At 45.3% G+C, this 20,201-nt stretch overlaps 2 protein-coding genes across 6 annotated transcripts in view; one reads left to right on the top strand and one right to left on the bottom strand.

Annotated features, from left to right (window-relative positions):
• LOC149359968 (52 kDa repressor of the inhibitor of the protein kinase-like) overlaps positions 1–6,509 on the bottom strand; it is a 32,713-nt gene extending 26,204 nt beyond the window's left edge. For all 5 annotated transcript variants that reach the window (XM_089572073.1, XM_089572072.1, XM_089572071.1 and 2 more), the window contains exons 1-3: positions 5,660–6,509; positions 2,910–2,986; positions 1,497–1,674 (exon numbers count right to left, since the gene is read on the bottom strand). In XM_089572073.1, the coding sequence (XP_089428199.1) occupies positions 1,497–1,674; positions 2,910–2,934 (203 nt within the window). In that variant the 5' untranslated portion in view covers positions 2,935–2,986; positions 5,660–6,509. The remainder of the gene's footprint in view (positions 1–1,496; positions 1,675–2,909; positions 2,987–5,659) is intronic.
• Positions 6,510–6,553: 44 nt separating this feature from the next.
• LOC149359969 (mitochondrial nicotinamide adenine dinucleotide transporter SLC25A51) lies at positions 6,554–10,519 on the top strand. Its single transcript, XM_089572066.1, has 2 exons — positions 6,554–7,029; positions 7,765–10,519. Exon 2 carries the CDS (start codon positions 7,849–7,851, stop codon positions 8,752–8,754), a length of 906 nt encoding a protein of 301 aa, XP_089428192.1. The 5' UTR covers positions 6,554–7,029; positions 7,765–7,848; the 3' UTR covers positions 8,755–10,519.
• Positions 10,520–20,201: the final 9,682 nt, after the last annotated feature.

Here is a 20,201-nt window from a genome sequence, read left to right on the forward strand (position 1 = left end):
CAGCAGCACTGTGGTACAGCACTACAACTCACAGAGTTATAGCTATTATGTGAAAAGACACAGAGATGACCTCCACTATTGTCATTTAGCTCTGTCATGTCATTTGTACAGAAAAATTAACTCGCCATCAATGATTCCGGAGAATAACCTAGCACAACATCTTGGCAGATGAGAGGCTCAAGCGTCATATCAGACATGTGAGATCAGGTGCTGCAGCAGGGTTTTCTAAAGCTGACTTGGCCAAGCCTCATTATCAGATCTTAAAGGTCATGTAGGAGCATTTATGGTAACACCACACAAACGTACTACTACGTGTACTACAAACCATTGCAGCAGCATGCTGTGTGGAGTCAAAGTGGACATTGTTTTTGGAACACTTATTGAAGGAAACTATGTTTCTTCAAACCAATCCTTTGAAAACAGTTCAAAGACATCAGTAAAAAACAGCAGTGAACAAGGGTTCCGTGTAGAAACCGAAATTTCAGTCTTCTTTTAACCCAAACCATTATTCTTCATTTCCTTTTTTCTGCTAAAATGAACATGAGAATATATTCTAATTGCATTGAATAATTTTTAGCCTGCACTATTTGATTCATTGAGCAAGTCAGGAACACATCTGATCAGAACATACCAGCAGACAATCATTGTTTGCAGAGCTGTTGAAGCAAAAACAGACAAGAAGTGGAAGAAAGTTAGGAAAACTGGACACAGTGGCACATTCTTTTCCTTTCCTCATTCTTTTGCCCATTGTATGCTTCAAAATGAAAATACCCTGCAAAGAAAACAAGCTGACGCACTTTTGGAATGATGAACATGCTATTTTCCAGTAGTTTTGCGACGTGCTTGCACAATTTACCAAACAAGGTTGGGGCCATTATGATAGAAAGTTTGTGGAATATAAACACACAGAGTTCATTCTTTGTGAACAAAGTCTTTTATCTCTTGCAGCAGCGAGGAAGTGTCAGCTGCAGGCATAAGCCCAGCAAGCAACTCAACCTTCCTAGGGTGCTGACGAGTCAACATCCACCACTGACCTCTCCACCTTTTCCTCTCATTAAAATTCCTTTCTCTCTCTCTCTCAACATCCACTGCTTGCGGCTCCTCAAAGCTCCTCAAAGCTCTGCACAGTTGCTCTTCAGCAACTGTGCACAACTCCTGTGCCAACAGCATCCGAAAGGCGTCATCGTCAGCGCCCTTAAAGATGTGTTTTATCTTGTCAGTTTCCAACATGTGGAGGTTTACACGTTTGCATAAGTTGATGACCTCCTCAATGTAGCTTTTAAAGCTTTCGCCTACATGCTGCAAGCGTAACCGTTGTTCGGCGCGGAGCTTCCCGAGTGCCCGACGACCAAAGACTTTTGAGAAATTTGTCTTGAAGGCAGACCAAGTACGGATGTCACCTCGTGGTTCCGATACCACACGTTAGCAACGCTGGTAAGATAAAAGGTAACGTTATTGAATCTGGTCGCATCATCCCACTTGTTATAGAGGCTCACCCGTTCATAAGATGCGAGCCAGTCTTCCCCACCATGCTCATCGGTCCCACTGAAGATGACCAGGTCCCGTTGGTGAAGAAAGCGGCACAGACAACAGCAGGGCCCACTTGCACAGCTTGATGTTGAACGTCCTCAGGCATCGGATGTGCCCGTAGAGTATGGCTGCGGAGTTCCAGGGCTGTTATCCGACACATCCACCAAATGTAAGACGGGGGCTTATTTAAAGGAGCTGGGATGACGCAAGCAGCGGCCAAAACAGTCCGAGGTCAGCCAGATTGAGCATAGAGACATGCAACGATGGCAATGCCACATAAGCGCAGGTTTATCTTTGTCTTTCGCACAAATGTGCATCTTCTTAACGAATCATAATGCTGCTGCCATAATGCTGTTGAAACAAAGCATAGGCAGATATGTCTACCCACTGTTTCTACTAAATGTAATGCAATGTCTTGGCTGAAAGCTGGCAAAGATAACAGTAATAATGTTATGAAGGTGGGCAAATGCTCAGACAAGAAGCTAAGCAAAGCATGGCCACATATTGCAGATGTTTCGCTAAATTTCGTCAAAACGCAGCCTCCCAGGATGACATGAAGTGTCATCGCTTACATCATATAACCCAAGGAAGCATACAGCTCAGAAGGATGTTGTGGTTGGAGAAAAGAAAGTAAAGAAAGCACCCGTTTCTGTGTTCTTTTTCACAATACTATTATAGAAGTGCAAACAAGCTGTCAAGATGAACAAAGGGAACAACATAACCCATTCACCCAAATCCTCATGTAGATGAATCACAGGAGCTTATATGGTGACTGCATGACACACAACACAATTTAAAAGCAATGGGCTCTTACAAATCCTCACGCAATCAGCAACTCTGCAGTCAGTGATATTACAGACTATAATACATTGTAATCCAGCAGCCAAGAATGCATCATGCAGTTCAGCGACCTCCCCCATATCAGGCACCATTTCCTGTTATGGAATTAAATCCAAAAACACACTTTGTCAGAATTTCCGTCCATGACTGTTGATTCAGGTCTCCAGTTAAGAAGTGTTGAGCACAAGATGAGTCAACACAGCTGTTGTTCGTCTTGTTTAGAGAATAAATGAATGGTGATGATGATTTGTGGGGTTTAACATCCCAAAGCGACTCAGGCTATGAGATGCGCCGTAGTGAAGGGCACCGGAAATTTCTTGGGGTTAAAGAACCCCAAGCGGTCGAAATTTCCGGAGCCCTTCACTACGGTGCCCAGAGTTGTTTGGGACATTAAACCCCACAAAGGTTAAAGAACTACATGTGGACCACTGCTAACGCACATTAATATGTTCGCAACGAAAGGCACCGTTAACATAGTGCAAGACAAGTAGTGCATAATTCAAAACACTCGGTCCCAAGAACAGTAAAAAGATACTTACACTGCAAATTTCTAGGACACACCATCAGGAGTCAGCATCTCATACGCTCATTGATGTCCGGGAACTACATTCAGCAACTACAAAGCAAAGCAACCAGGTTCTGAAACGACAAAACATTGCCGACTCTGCTGGTTAAATTGCATAACGCATGTCAATGCCAAAGACAGCCTCATTCAGACAGCACCAAACAGCTATTCTAGCTCCAACAACAAAACAAACTCAAACGGTGCCCAAGAATTGTCAAGTGGCCTCAGCGATAAGTTTTCTGAAGATCCCCAAGAACAAAGGAATGATGAGGGCCTTACTTTTAGCATGGCTCTCCTGCAAGGTCAAAATAAAGCAGTAAGATGATTTTTATGGCACAAGGGCAGCTTGTCAAAAGAGCGCCATGGCACAAGGTATTTTGCTCTACAGATGGTGGGGTCAAAGACCTGTTTTCCAAGTATTTCATCCAAGAGAAGCGAAGCACCAGACCAAAAATGCAATTACACGACTGAAGCTCTATTTTAACAGCAATGTTTGGTTTGGTTTGGTTTGGTTTTATGGGGTTTAACGTCCCAAAGCGGCTCAGGCTATGAGAGACGCCGTAGTGAAGGTCTCCAGAAATTTCGACTACCTGGGGTTCTTTAACATGCACTGACATCGCACAGTGCACGGCCTCTAAAATTTCGCCTCCATCGAAATTCGGCAACTGCGGCCAGGATCGAACCCGCGTCTTTCGGGTCAGCACCCGAGAACCATAACCACTGAGCCACCGTGGCGGCTTAATGAAGCACTTTCATGCATCAGCTCCAGAATGCATCAAGGTGGCTCGAGTCAACATGTCGACAGATTATGCTTCCTTAGTTCCAGCACTGCCATTATCACTGAAAGTTCTGACAGGCAGCTATCAACACAGCAACAGTTCCAGTCATTTTGCAGTCCTTCGCCAAGCATATATCAAAGCGATTCCTGAGACATTCATGTTCCTTAAATTTTGGTGGCATGTTTTCTCCTCTACATTGATGCGGAAGACACAACTATGCATCAATCACCATGTGGTACTTGCCTACGGCCGCTAAGTAATTTGTAATCGAATTTTTCTGCCATACTGTTTCGGTTTCAATAGCTGAACGATGGCTGTGACGTCAAAGAGAGGTTTTAAATCACGTGAATCATCGAAAAACTGCGATATAATCACTGCTTCATCGTTTTAATTCACTACAGTGCTCAAGCCAGCCTTCCTCAATAGCCAGAATGACAAAGAATGCAGAAGCACCGATTATATTGCAGTTTTTCATGCCTCACGTGACCTCTAACCACACACTGATGTCACAGTAATCGGTCGGCTGTTGAAACCAAAACCAAAGCAGCACAAGAAAGAAATACGATTCTAAATTACTTGGAGGCCGTAGGAAAGTACCACATGGCAATCCATGTATAATAATGCCTTACACCTCATTACAAAGAAGAAAACATGCACCCAAAAGTTAGATGTCTATGCTCCTTGAACATAACGGCTCTGCCCTTTGCAGCTATGAGATTATATAGATGTTTGGTTTGGTTTGGTTTATGGGGTTTAACGTCCCAAAGCGACTAAGGCTATGAGAGACGCCGTAGTGGAGGGCTCCGGAAATTTAGGACACCTGGGGTTTTTTAACGTGCACTGACATCGCACAGTACACAGGCCTCGAATTTCTCCTCCAAAGAAACTCAACCGCCGCGGCCGGGATCGAACCCGCGTCTTTCGGGCCAGCAGCCGAGCACCATAACCACTGAGCCACCGCGGCGGCTTGATTATATAGATGTGCTTCCGTGGAAGAAAGCAAAGCAGAAAACTAGACAGCATATGGACCGCCATGTTGCACCCATCAGTTTCTCATTTTGAATGATGAGCCTAGTTGACATCCACATGATTACCTTGAGCCTCTTTTCGTTCATACAGTGGTTACCAAAAAGCAAACTGAAAGTACATGTAATATCATTAGTCTGCAAATGCATTTCCCAAGCCCCATGTTAAAAAAATTAAGCTGCATCAACCATGGAAGTGTATTACTAGACAGTGATTTTGGCGATGCTCCAAACAGCAGGAATTGAAAACATGCACTGTCAATGCACGGATATCAGCATTACCTCTTTCCAATGAGGAAGAGTTCTTTTTCCTCTGCACTTCAAAACGCATTCGTGTTTGCCTCAGCTTTTAAAGCAGGAAGAGGTGTAGCAGCAAGCAGCATCAAAAGTACAGCTGGGTAGCAGGCCTTACCCGAGCTCATCAGAAAAGTGAACCACACCTCCCTCACACATCCAAAGAAACCAGCAGGATATCTACAACCAGTTCAGCTGCCAACCAGACCTTTCCGACAAATCGGCATGGATCTACCCGGCCCCTTCCCAAAGTCCATGTCCGGAAACAAGTGGATAATGGTGACGACAGACTATCTGGCTCGATACGCCAAAGCAAAAGCCCTCTGCCGAACGGTACAGCAGCTTAGATCACTAAATTTTACACAAAATACATCCTCCAGCAGCACGGCGCCCCCGATATGCTCATCAAAGACAGGGGTGCCATGCTCACGGCAGAACTGATTGAAGCCATCCTGAACTACAAACAGACAAGCCACTGGTGGCCGACTGTGCATGTACGCTACCCTCTCTCTGCAGACCAACGGCCTTACGGAGCGCTTGAACAAGGCTATCGCAGACATGCTTGACATATATTTCGACACCGAACACAAGATGCGGGACCCCATCCTGCCTTACGTCGCCTTCACCTGCAACACCGCTGTCCGGCTTTCAGGCTATTGGAAGACTAGCGGCGAAGAGTCCTTCTTCGGGGCATAACAGGTCCATGGTCTAGCACCTCCATAGCCCTGTTTACATGAACTCAATAGAGTCGAGTCAAGTTTGCTTGTCGGGTAAAAAAAACAGTTGTCGGGTTCATGTAAACGCTGTCGAGTCGAGTAAATAAGCGGCAGAGCGAGTCAAGTTAACCTGCAGGGGCTAGGTTAACTCGCTTGACCTGTTTTTCTAAAAACGTCAAGTCGAAGAGTCGGGTTAGCGGGAGGGGAGAGGATAAATGCGAAACTGTTTTTCGCTTGCGCTGCCGCGCCTGCGAGACACCGGTGTCGTGTCGCAATATCGGAGGCTGACACTGCTCTTTCCTGCTGCGGCTCTACACTTCGTGTCGCTTCTGTTGAACCGGTCTCGACTCGCTAAAATCGAATTCATATAAACACGTAGTCGTCGAGTTGGGCTGACCTTGCTCACCTCGGTCCCGACTCGACCCGCCGCTGTCGGGTTCATGTAAACGAGGCTCATGATCTCCACATGATGTCACGTAGTGGCAATGGCAGGCAGAATCACTCTAGTAGCAGTTGCGCGCGACTACAACCATTTCAGAGAAATCTGGTAGCATATCCAGCCACAAAGTGTTAAGTCAAGTGCAGGCGGCTTTAGCATGAACAAACAAACATTACAACGCTTTGCGGCACAATTATTACTACTAACCTGCAGCTACTCTGCCGCAAAAAACTATTCCTTTGGCGCCATGGAGGAAGGAAAAGTTGTCCTTCCTCCATGTTTGGCGCTTTGACAATTTTGACTTAATGTGGATTGGATTGAGCTGGATTGACTTTGTGTGCGGTTGTAGCGGCGATGCGCACAAAGTTGCACACGACAAAGAGGTTTCCTGCAAGATTTGGCATAGCAAAGGAGTTGCTTTACGCGATCACGACGGAAAAGGTCACAGAATGTCAAGGACGTTCTGTTATATCGTTGCTGCAATCTTCTGGCACTTCCTAAAAATTTCACAGATATAAACTCTGTGTAATCGTCATAAGAGCATGTGCTCGGTTAAGCTTACCCAAAGCCTTTTGTTGCTGTTTTCCTGTGTAAATAGATGTGCGTACAGAACCGACTGAACTACGGAGTTATTGCAGCTGTTTTCTTCCTTCTGCCACCGTGTAGACAACAGTGGTCGCCGGAGCGGCTCGTCGACTGCCGCCTGGTATTTTTACGGTGGTGTGATTGAAATCAGGTGATGGTTTTCTTAATAGTAAACGCTGCCGTTGGTTTACGAAGCGACAGCATCGAAGTGAGCCATTTCAGCGCCGTGAGACACCTTCTGCTTCCGGCACAAATGGTAAATCAACTGCCGATCCATACTTCGTTCATTAGCGGTTTTGAATCGAAAGCGCGTTCATGTTGTAGATTTTTTTTCTTCTCTTTTTATTTTGCTCTGTTATGTTAGATTACTCCAATGCTGTAATGCCCCTGCTGTTGCATTGCCTACTCTGCTTTATTGAGCGGCGTCACTAATTTTATCTCTATCAAGAAACCGAAGAGCTGTCTGCACAGATAATGCAGAAGCTACTCGTGAGACGCGGCTTTGGGAGGGAAACTCGTGGCCTGCAGCTGTTATTGCGCCAAGGACGCGGCTCGTAGTGTAAACAGCTTCTTCTCGTGTTTTTCTAATTACAGCGGGCCAAGAATGTTGCTATCGCGCGAGGTTTAACCTGTTTGAGAGCAGAGGCACGGATTTTATCTGAACACGTTCTCACCTGTCACCCATGAAGGAGTTTGCTGCCGCTGCTATTTCTTACGAAGGAAAAGCACGTTGGACGTGTAAGTTAGCGATTAAACCACTGTGTTTGTGTGGCTTGTGGGATATTACTGTTTAACCTTGATGAAGAAGGTCAAGGTTGTCGTAACCGTGGCACTGCTAATATTTTTTTTTAGTGGCTGGCCTCCACAAGGTACCTGAAAGCGCTTTGAAACGCAGTGGAACCAATTTAAAAGTTTCGTTTGCCGGGCGGTTTCTTGAAGACGGACACTGCTCGCAATAGGGCAGGCCAGTGATGCAAGTGTCTCTTTTCAGGCTGACCGTTTACAGCTGCTGTGGTGTAAAAATAGCAGCCTCCTGCTTTGAAGCTGTGTGTGCGTTTGGGACATCTGCGCCAAGATGGCGTCTGTTACTCTCCAAAACCAAGGTCATGGCACGCACCACATCACTACAACTGATGATGATATGTGTGCCTTTGTCTGTGGCTGGGGTGCGGCCTTCGTCAACATCATCTGCACTTTCCCTATGAACAAAGTGATGTTTAGACAGATGTTGCACGGTGTTCGTTCCAACCACGCCTTAGACCAGCTACGCAGTGAAGGTTTCCGCCACCTCTACCGTGGCTGCTTGCCGCCACTTGTGCAAAAGACCATCTCCGTGTCCATCATGTTTGGCACGTTCAGCGGTTACAGCCGTTTTACGATTCATCATCTGCCCGAGGCGAGTGATCTCACCGTGAAGTTCCTCGCTGGCCTGATGGCTGGCTCTACGGAGGCCATACTCACTCCTCTGGAAAGGGTCCAGGCCCTGCTTCAAGACAAGGAACACCACCACCGTTTCAAGAACACCATTGAGGCTTTTAAATTCCTGTCCCCATACGGCATCAGAGAGTACTACAGGGGCCTGGTGCCCATTCTTCTTCGAAACGGCCCGAGCACGTTCATGTTCTTCACGCTGAGAGACGAAATGGGACGCCTTGTGCCGATGGACAAGGCTGTTTTCTGGCAGCGGACGCTGAGTGACTTCATTAGCGGTGCCATGGTGGGTGCATTTGTGAGCACAGTTTTCTACCCTATTAATGTTATTAAGACGATCATCCAAGTGCAGTATGGTCCTCCACGCCCTAGCATGTTAACCGTTTTCAAGGAGACATATGCAGAGCGCAAGACCTTGCGTAAAATGTTCTATGGCGTACACCTAAACTACACTCGTGCTCTGGTGTCTTGGGGCATCATCAATGCAACATACGAGTTTTTAAGGACGCAGTATATGCAGCATGTTAAGAGCCCTCATGGCAGTTGGTGAGCTTTTGTAAGTCATGTCTTGTTGTAAAGTGGCAATCTGTTTTGACTGCCTTGCTTCTGTGAAGTCATATGCTAAAGATGTCCAGAGAAGCGTTTGGTTAATAGTTATGTTTAAGTTATAGATAGGTTTATGTTATTGGTTTCTTTTAATTATATGTGTGTTTGTCGGAAGAAAAAAGGTTTTGTTCGAATAGTCACGGCGACTATCATCATTAATGCACGACTTGTATTGTGCCTAGGCATATGTTGCGTTACCTGCTTTCTAATTTTCAAACTATCTTTGTTTTAGCAATTTAATGCAGCTAAAACTCTACACAATACGTCAGTTCCACGTAAATGATGTCAGGTTGTTCGAGAAGCTTGAATATTTGAAAACTCGGCATCACACTCATTGATGCCTACTCAAGATACACTACTTTGCACCAGAAATGTGTTATTTAATTTCGCTGTTATGGAAAAAGGATTTTTTGTTGAAATTATAGTTCATTTTTTTCAAGCTATACTTTTCATTCTTTAGTTTCGTTATTACGAATTATTGTTCTAGTTTGTTTGCTGTCCTTTACTGTATCTGGCCACGTTAGTTAAAGCATCGTATTTACATGAATACAAGACCGTTTATTAAATTGCTATTTGGCCTTGCATTTTTCATTCTTTCATTCACCTAATGTCGTACACTCATGGGAGCACTCACTTATATTCCTCTGTCACAAAAGTGTAGGCTTGTGCACGTTTCTGAGTGTTTACCGTAATCGCTTCAGCAACTGATGCGAAACATCATGCCCTTGAACGAAATTGCATTGTGGAAGTTGACTTCCCTATTGCTGGAAACGCTTAGCACAACTGTCATGGAAGGTAGAACTGAGTAAATATGAAAGTTGAGTGTACTGGGCATTTGACGAGTTCTTGCCCCAGGAGGCAGAAATGTGTGAAAATTAGTAGTGAACTCTTAATTACCAATCATATGTGATCTTAGGTGGTTCCAGCTTTCTGTATCAAACTGGATTTCTTGTTAGAAGGGCATAGTATGTATGAATTTTTGCCTAATGTGCTATGAGAAGCACATAAAACATAATGCTTGAGAAATGCAGCTGTGAATGCTAGCTCCTCATATTTCTCTGTGCTGCGTGATCAAATAGTTGCTCACTGAGATGTCAGTGTAAGTCTAAATAACTGTGGAAAGCTTTAAACTAAGTGAGCCTTGCAAAGATGGTGTGAAAATCTGAAGGCTACTGACTGCTTGGTCTTTCACAACTTACTTCGTTGCAGTTTTTAGCCATGGTGCTTTAACCAATGCAGTGTTGAGATATTAGCATCTTAATGCCGTCAGTTTTATTCTCTTTTGTTTTTATTTTTTTATCTTGGGTGGAATTTCCAAATCTAGGTACATTATGTTTTTACACATGTATCTTTCATTTTTGTAATATTGTCATGCTGTTCATTGGGAGTAGTTGTGTAAATTTTAATTTTAGCACAGCAGGAGATATTTACACTGGCTAAAGTACTGTCTTTATTTGAGGTGGCTAGGTGAATCTTTGATTTGTCTAGCTTAAGCAAGTCATAATGCTTCATTTGAGTATGTACAAACTTGTTTTTACTGTAAGAAGCAATACTATTTACACATGTTACTGATGAATGCTTTTTAACGATGTTCAGTGTAATATCTGTTTAATGTCTTCTACACATCTTTCTTACTTAAGCTGTGAGCAGCAAATTGTATGTTGCACATAAATAAACTCATCCGTCTGAGAGTTGGGAATTTTGCACTACTGGTATCTCATTACTCAACTGAAAACTGCAGAGAACTCAGCAAGCAGTATTTTAGTATTGCTAATCGCCTGTTTCTGGCTGTGTTTGCCCAAACCATAACTGCTTAAGCTTTAGAGTCTTTAGCATCCATATGCTCTCCTATAATAGTGCACTGTGCTAAGTAATCGTATACAGCTGTTTCACTTGCTTTAATCTTTAGTGCCTCATACATCAACTGCTCTCAAAGCCTTCGGGCCTTACTTGTGGATACAGTACCAAAACAAGCACTTTACCATAATCATTTTGCATTATGCCCATCTGCGTGCTTCAAGCATAGACTTTTTCCAAGGTTGTGACCATTTCTTGACAATAGCAAGTGTGGGGACAAAAAAGCTCCCTTGGAAAGTACTGTGAGGTGGTCACGTGCTGTGTCTTGTATTAAATGGATCGGAAGTATGTCAACTCCAAAAGAAAATGTTTAGATACATGGCAGTTCAGTAGATTATGAGTGTGTCGTTAACTGATACAAGAAAATATTGGCAGCAAACAAGGCGGTTAAGAAGTTTCCTGCACCATGTTGGATTATTGTCGTTAAAACAATTCTTAAGGTGGTCAACCTGCTCTATTTTGGCGGAATTCTGGAGACTCATGTAAACATGCTCAGGTCTGTCTTTCAGAGAAGGCTGAGCATCCCATCAGCTCCTACCCCACGTCCCCCTTTTCACGTTCATAGGGCACAAGGTCATAACCCTCCTGCATCGCTATTTAGTAGGGGTGTGCGAATATCAAATTTTTCGAATACAAATTGAATATGAATACTTGATTCCGAATATCGAATCGAATATCGAATAATCAAGGACAGACACATTTAACCACTACAAAATATTTATTTGAGCACCCAAGAACATCACAGTTCAACTATCGATCATTAAATGAACACAAAAGGTGTGTGTGGCTGCACAAAAAGTATCAAAGTCTCGAACATTATTCTCAGAAGAGTGGAAATATGAGAGAGGATGGCTAGTACACAGCATTGATTAAGGCTAGTTTGCCATCAGCACAAAAACGTGTTGCTCGGATGAACATAAAAGGTTGTCGTGAAGGAAAACTAGCTGCTCCACATGGTCAGGCAGAAGTAGTTCCCTTCTAGTTGGAACGACTCCTCCAGCCACAGAAAATGCCCTCTCACTTGGCACTGACCTAGCACGTATTGCGAGGTACTTCGTGCACAGCTCTGACTACAGCAGCTTCGCAGGTATAGCCACAAAAAAGCTCACCGGCGCAGTCAGCTAAGGCATGGCCCTAGGAGGAAGGAAAAATTCGAAGGAAATATTTTCCTTCATCCATGCGCATTGCTCTGGGCGCCGCCATGTTGTTATGTCTTTGTCGATAGGGCTTGCGGACCGAAATGAACGCCGGTGCTCACAATAAATATTCGAAAGAACACGAATACTTGGATTTCGAATCGAATACGAATACTAAAAATATAATATTCGAAATATATTCGAAAATTTCTAAAATATTCGCACACCCCTACTATTTAGCCATATTTCAAATATCAGAAAAACGAGCATTATATGCCTGTTGCTTCATGATCAACGTTTCATTTCGTCTTGCAAGAGCAAACCAGTTAGTCCACTGCTCTGTTTCACAATGCACAGTGAAAAAGTGGAGAAGCACACATCACCTATACTGTTTCGACCACTCTATCGACATTTTAGTGCTCTTAGGGAGCTTCTACACCACTTGTTGAATGTTGCATTAGAGTTGCTTATGTTTGCTGCAGTTAGCCTCATCCTTCATTCTCCAGAACGCCAGTGGGTGCCAGTGGGCAACTTTCGGTTGCGAAAAAAATGCAAATCTGAGCACCGCTCACCTGAAAGGGATCGACAACTGGCCAAAATGTGTCGCGAGAGTATGATGGAAATGAAAAGGTCTTGCCTCTTGTACGAATTGAGCACTGCAATATCAAGTAAAAGCGGATATTTAATTTTAATTTGGCATTGAAAATTGCATAACAAACTGAAGTGCCATATTGCAGTGAAATGTTACCATTATCGGTGTATCCCACCGCATGACCACATTACAGTAAAATATTAGTTGTTTGATATTAAACCTTTCAGGTGGAATTTTTTGTTTCCATCGGAATCAAATGATTTTGTGCCTAAATATTACATTGAGCCCTCAATAAAGATAGTTTGTTAGTTTTCCAGTGCATAATCTCAAAGGTTATTAATTTACAATGATGTGCAGAATTGCATACAAAATGTCGCATTTGATGCAAATAGCAGCGTCGAAATGCCAGGAATTGTCTTGTAAACATCCGAAGAATTGCCAAATCAATTTCTGTTTTCAAGATGTATGTCACACATGGAATCATGAAAAAAATTGATGTTATCACTGGCGGCAAGATCTGTCTGCATAGAAATGGCGGATGACATGCTACCTCACTCACTGGTTTTTACTGCGTTCACTGTATGGCGTAAAAAGCCATTTTAATCACAACAAGAAGGGAGCTCAATTCACCTGAAACAATGAAATCACTTCAAAAGCTGCGAGTTCGATGTCTACACAATTGTGTATATAGCGCCTGAAAGGGTTAAGTGCATAGTGTTTCTTTCAAGAGTGTTCATCATATTCTATTGCAGTTTACGCTTGCTACAGCGCACCCTTCGACAAAAAGCAATGCTACCTTCACATCGCCAATGCAGAGCTTCAAACTTTTGTTACTAAACGTGTTTCACATTTCTTGGTTGACGTGGTAACCATGGTCCACCAAATTGCAGTGCCGCAACGTCGCAGTGCCTTTACAGCTTTGAGTGTGGAAACACTAATAGACTTTACGCTGTACTAAAACTGCCTAATGAATAGAGAGATTTAACATAGCACTATCGCCTTCCGCAGGGAAACATGGATTGGATTGGAGAAACTTTATTGTTCTAAAAGATCAATGGGATGGGATTAATGGCCCCCTAACGGAGGTCGACCTTTCCCACCCAGTCCGCAAGCTTGGCTGTGTTCTTGTCAGGTTCCCTCAGGGGCTTGAGCGAAATTACAAACATTGAGGAGTGGTCCAAGGAGCTACGCGTGGACTCAAACTGCACTACGAAGGAGGTGGAGCAAGAGGATGGCAAGCCCAAGCCGGACTCCCACCTGTTGCACCTCTGGGAAGCGCTTAAAGGTCTCCTCAAGAGATGGCTGAAGCAGAAGCACAACAGGCAGGGAAACACTGCGTATACGCTAACCGCCATGAAGCCACTAGATGGCGCCAGGTACCAGCCAACTGCGCGCGTGCACACTAGCGGCGCGCGGAGGCGGATCGCGCTGTGCTCAATCTCTCTATTGTCTGACGGCTTGAACTATTTCAGTTTTTAGTTCATTTTCGCTGGCTTACAATCCACATCGTGTTCGCTGATCGTGGCTTCCAACATTGGGATACCTAAAAGCGGACGCATCCACTGTTCGAAAAATTCTCGACAAAAACTTCTACAGCGTTTCTAACAAAACCGTTCCATAATCGAGCACCTCATACGGTAAGCTTTCTGCTGTGCCAAACAAAAAACGCACCGTGTTGACAGTAACGTGCGCTGATTTTCCGCAGACTTAGCACATTTCATTGCTAAGGGGCTTCTGACAATACCGTTTTCGAAGTACGGATTTTCTTACCTTTTTTCACAAACAGTCAGGTCAGTAAAACCGTGCAGCAAACGCACGAGCTGTGCGTCTACATCGGTCTACACGACGGCAACCATCTTGAGGATACCAGGACCGCAGCAAAACAAAGGACCGCGCTGTACACAGTGCACATAAATCCATACGGAAAAGTACGGATTTTCGGCTAGCCTTTGCTCTGGCGTGCGCATTCTCCACGTAACACAGATCCTGCGGTTAAGCCAACCAAGCATGACGCTTAGTCTGCCTCCCCAGGTCCTTCCGTGCCTCGCATAGGCTGGAACACCAAGAAAACGATGCCGAAAATTCGGAATAGGTCTCTTACTATCCTCAATAGAGTTAATATATTGTCCTCTGCTACATTGTTCAGTGAGGCCCCTTACGTTCCCGCCAAAGGCTGGATGCATGCGTTTGACGTAGCATGAAGTATAGATTCAATGCAGACCACGCCTAAATGTCTGAAAACTACATTATGCATCACGGAAGTATAGCCAGGCCAGTTGGTACGTAATTATTGGCAAAACAGCGCGGAGGGTAACAGGACACATACGTACAGACAAGACGCAGATTATGCTCAAACTGTCATAAGTAGTTACGCGTGCAACTGGCATACCGGCCTGACTTGTGGTTTGGAGCTTGGCACTCATCATCATCAGCCTGACTACTCCCACTGCAGGGCAAAGGCCTCTCCCATGTCTCTCCAGTTAACCCTGTCCTTTGCCAGTTGTGGCCACCGTATCCCCGCAAACTTTATCTCATCCGCCCACCTAACTTTCTACCGCCCCCTTCTACGCTTGCCTTCTCTTGGAATCCACTCTGTTACCTTTAAGGACCAGTGGTTGTCTCGCCTTCGCATTACATGCCTTGCCCAAGCCCATTTCTTCCACTTGATTTCGAATAGGATGTCATTAACCCGCATTTGTTCCCTATAGCTCGCTGCGTTTTCGTTAGCCTCCAAGTTTCTGCACCGTAGGTGAGTACCGGTAAGATACAGCTGTTGTATGTTTTTATTTTGAGGGATTAAACTGCCATTTATGATCTGAGAGAACCTGCCATATGCTCTCCACCCCATTTTTATTCTAGTTATTTCCTTCTCAAGATCCGGATCAGCGGTCACTACCTGCTCTAAGTAGACGTATTCCCTTACCACTCGCAGCAACTCGCTACCAATTGCGAACTGCAGTTTCCTTGCTAGACTGTTGAACATTACCTTGGTTTTCTGCATTCTGATCCACCATTCTGATCTGCCTGTCTAACTCATTGATCATGCAAGCCGCCGCGGTGGCGCAGTGGTTATGGCACTCGGCTGCTGACCCGAAAGACGCGGGTTCGATCCCTGCCGCGGCGGTCGAATTTCGATGGAGGCGAAATTCTAGAGGCCCGTGTACTGTGCGATATCAGTGCACGTTGAAGAACCCCAGGTAGTCGAAATTTCCGGAGCCCTTCACTACGGCGTCCCTCATAGCCTGAGTCGCTTTGGGGCGTTAAACCCCCTCAAACCAAACATCAATTATCATGCTTTGGAGTTCATCTCCTGAGTGACTGAGCAAGACAATATTCGCTGATGACACTATTAGTTAAGCAATCGTGAGTCTGCCCAAGTGACCGCGAAGTTAGCTCAATGAGCAAAACACTAGATATCACGCTTGTGAGCCTTTTTTTTTTTATCTTAATCACTCCTAGATTTGTTCGGTGCCTGTCGTATTCTGTTTCAGTTACTTCCTTGGCATCTTCAGAGATTACTCTAAGATCATTTCGGTATTAGCATCACGTGGAGCTGGACGTTAAAGACGTGCAAGTCCCTATTTAAAGTTAGCAATGAGCAAGCATATGGCTGAGTCAGGATCTAGATAGCTGATCACCTCCATGGCTGACATCTATGCGGCAGTCTGGCACAACACAACATTGCGATGCCGATCTCGGCGTACGTGCTGAGCAGTGCTTAAAGTTGGGAGCTCTCGAGGGGTCTCGGACCCTCCCACCGATATTAGCAAAGGATCTGAGACCCCCCGTGCTAGAGTGGAGAGACTGTGTGAATCCGAAGCAAGCACCCATTTTTATTTTTTTCAGTGGTGGCCTAACATATCTTCTCAATCGGTTTGAAAAATTTGATGTAATTTTTAGTAAGAATCATTAACATGCCTTCTAAAGCCCCGAGACGGAGAATTTACAAAGTATGCAACACTACATAAAGAGTGGAAGAAAAAAAATTCAGGGGGGGGGGGGGGGGGCACTTTGTTGACCTAAAGTGCTGTGAGGCGAAATCCTTAAGCACGGTGTTGCTGCTTGTGTCACTGATGTGTGGTTAAGACGTTAATTAAGTACGCAATTGTTTGTGAATCTGAAATGCTGGATACACTGGAGGGCGTACGGGAGGCATCCGTCTGATTCTACGCCTTTCTGCAAACACTGTCCAGCGTCCTAGAAAAGGAGAACTACATATATTCATTGGCATTTTTTTTTTTGGTCTGACTAGAAAAAGCATGACACCTCTGCTGACAACCATCTGCGGACAACCTTCTGTCGACAGCGATGAGGCATTAAAGTCTTTCGCCTTAAAAGGGAAGCTCGCGTACTCACTCCACGAATCAGTCTAGAGCTGGTCGCTCAGCTTCATGGCTACACAACAACAGTGAGCACATTGCAAGAGCCTGAGGATCAATTGTTCAAGGTCTGTGACATAAACTGGGCAAACAGTGACCTTTAAAAATGGTTTCCCACCTTCGTATAAAACGATGTTTAAAACAGGCCGCCAGCCGCTTTCTGTCTCCCTCTTTATTCCCCTTTCCAGCTGCGCTCGCACCACTCTCTAAATAGAGCCCCCCCCTTCCCCGTTTCGATGATTGCCAGACCTTAAGCGGACTCTGAGGACAACGCTATAATTTTTTAATTTTTTTTTTTGTAAAATCTGTTCGGCATTTCGTTGCTTGTTGCTGCTTGTCCGGGAGCGAGAGGTGCATTTATTGCTAAGAGATTTTGGATTCGAAGTTGAAAAACTTCTTCCCGCCGCTACGATTAAAACTCGGGATTCTATGATGACGAAATAGGACAGGAGTGACGTAAAGCGGCGGAAACTGAAACGAGGACTCCGTGATTGCTGGCTGCGAGCGCTGCGCTACCGCCTAGCAGCAGCCAAAATGAAAACTACTGCCGGCCGGACGTCGAAGGCGTGTATTAGCCGTCGTCGCTTCGTTCACGTTTGCACCAACGTTACGATGGATCGCGATTCCGACAAAGATGATCTCGCAAAGGGACTGCGGCCTGCATTCAGCGACCTGAACCCCTCACAGCGTGCGATGCTTTTGAGGGCTGACGGGGCGGGTCACATCCTAGCGCCGAGGAGTCGTCAGCGTCGCTGTCACCGTCACGACTGATGAGTAGCGACTGGTACGTGCGGGCATGCTTAAATTCTGTAAGAATAGTCATCACGGGGCTGGTTATGCAGCCCAGCGTCTTGGTAAGTGACGAAGCGAACACGCCGAGCGGTGCGTTTGCTAATGTGAAGGCGCGTTGAACATTGGTATACACAGCTCTATTTCCTATTCGCAGTTGCGTGCCGTTGTACGAACTTCGTTCGAGGAGCACTTAGAGGGGCACTTGGAGGTCCTCTGCTGCTCCGCCGTTGTAAATCGAGGCGCATAACGAAACCATGCGGGCACGCAGAACGCATAGCCGCGAGGCACCTCAAAACATACCGAAACTCAGCTGGCCGCCTGTTGCGCCGCCAATTGCAGGTTGTTCTTTTTTTTATTGCGAAAGCAATACTAGTTGCACTTTCAGCCCATCCCGTAGCGAGGCTGGTAGCTACCATATTAGCATTTTGGATTGGATTGGATTGGATTGGATTGTATAATCGCTGCATCACCACAAGTCTAACCACAAGCACCACCACCAGCTACACTACCAGCTGAACCATGGCGTAGCTACGGATATTGCTTTCGCAATTACCGGGCTTAACCAAGCTAAGCCACAGCCATTTTTTACTCCCAACATTCAGGTTGTCTTTTTTTTTCCGTCTTTCTCGCCTGATAAAAATGCACTGGTGATTTCGAAACAAAACTTACATACTTCAATATCGATCAAACACGTAACCTTTATGCACGTTTGTCGGGTATCTTTTCTCCTATTTCATCATCACGCTTGTACTTGCGAGATTGGCCTGTGGTGCGATACCTATATTTTAGTTCTTGCTCTTTTCCACCTTACGGGAGCGATAACTGTTTTCAGAAAGAGTGGCGTTTTTGTGTTTAAGAGCTGGTATTCTATCAATACAAGCGAACTTCACTTTCTCCTCAATGCCAGGCTCATGAGGATCGATCGGCTGGCGCCATTACCTGGAAGGAAGTCCTTTGACGGGAAAAAGTCGCTTCGTCCTTGAGTTGTATCCGACTGCAGTTGATTGTACAGCAAGACGGACATTATGTACGTGATAGAGTTCAGTACTTAGAAGGTTAATTAACTAAAATTCACTAATCAACTTTTTTAAAGATTTTAGGCGGCAAGATTATATTCAAAAATTGAAGGCTGTCAACATCAAATGCGATCCGTTTTCAAATTTTCTTAACCAGTGATGTGGTTCGAAATATCGAACGTCGAAAACACGCATTTGAAAGCTTGCTTAAGGTGGCTTCTCTGCATTGCATATTTGTAAAGTGATGCCACTGTGCGTGGTATCGTCGCCGAAATCAAGTTATCTTCTTAAAATCGTCAAATACACAAAAGGATTTGTCTCAAACCAAGCGTTCCATGCAGACACGTATTCCCCCGAAGTGAAAACTCATCCTTCCACTCCTCTAATTCTTTCGGCAGAAACTACCTTGGGCCCCTCCCGAAAAAACTGGCAGTAGCTTAGCTCGGCTGTGCCAGAATATATGTAGCGAACGCTTATCAGGCATACGACACAGCTGGCGAAGCGAGCGGAGGCGAGCGCAACGACGATTGATTGATTGATTGATTGATTGATTGATTGATTGATTGATTGATTGATTGATTGATAACAACTTTTATTTCCACCGATGTAGGAGGCCCCCTACTCCCCGTCCCTGGCACGCAGGCCTAGGGGACGGAGGACGGGCCCTCCGCGACTGGATGGATGGATGGATGGAAAAAACTTTATTGTCAATTAATTGGTGTTCTTGACCCTTACGGGTCACTGGGCGCCGTGGTCGATCCTTGGTCCAGGATGCCGCACTTGACTGCTGCCATCGTGGCTCGGCGCACAAGGAATCGTTGCGCTTCCTCGTCCTCGCTGGCCAGCAAGTGCTCCCACTGCATCACACTCGGGTTTATTCTTGGCTCTAAGTCTGCCTTAGGGCAGGTCCATGTGATATGTTCTAGTGTAGGTTTACCCTGACACCACGGACATTCGTCTGCATATTGTGTAGGGAAAATCTTGTGTAGTTTGTGAAGGTGTGGGTAGGTACCGGTTTGTAGTCTGCGCCAGTCTACCGCCTCCTCTTTGGTGAGCCTTTTGTGTGGGGCTGGGTAGCGTTTCCGCTGACCCTTGTAATGATCGAGTATATCTGAGTACGTGGGGGTAACTGGGTCAAAGGTGCCTGTGGTGCAAAGTGCTGAGTCTGCTCGGTTGACGTATCCTCGAGCTAACTCGTCTGCTGCCACGTTGCCCCTCATCCCCTCATGTCCCGGTACCCACACTATACTATGTTTAGTGTTTTTGTGTCTTCTCGTCGTGTGTAGAATATGATTGGCGATGCTGTCGATCCTGCCTCTTGTGTAGTTTCTACATGCTTGTTTGGAGTCCGTCACTATAGTGAGGTTGTGTCCTGTTGCGTTCCCGTGCGATATTGCGAGAGCAATGGCGGCTTCTTCAGCTGCTTCTATGTTTGGGTTGTTTATCGTTGCGCTGGTTATTTCTTGCCCTCCTTCGTCTGCTACAACGGCGATTGTTTTGCGTTGGTATCGGTACTTTGCTGCGTCCGTGTAGACTACGTTGGGATTGTCGCTGAGTTCCCTGGTGAGTGCTCGGACTCTGGCTTGTCGTCTTTCATGATGTAAATTCGGATCCATGTG

This window comes from Amblyomma mixtum, chromosome 2, assembly GCF_055824585.1.
Source record: "Amblyomma mixtum isolate Tamu chromosome 2, ASM5582458v1, whole genome shotgun sequence".
Lineage (NCBI taxonomy): Eukaryota > Metazoa > Arthropoda > Arachnida > Ixodida > Ixodidae > Amblyomma > Amblyomma mixtum.

Bases quoted from the DNA above. Each gene is read 5' to 3' on its own strand.
- LOC149359969 (XM_089572066.1), top strand. From the start codon at position 7,849: ATGGCGTCTGTTACTCTCCAAAACCAAGGTCATGGCACGCACCACATC.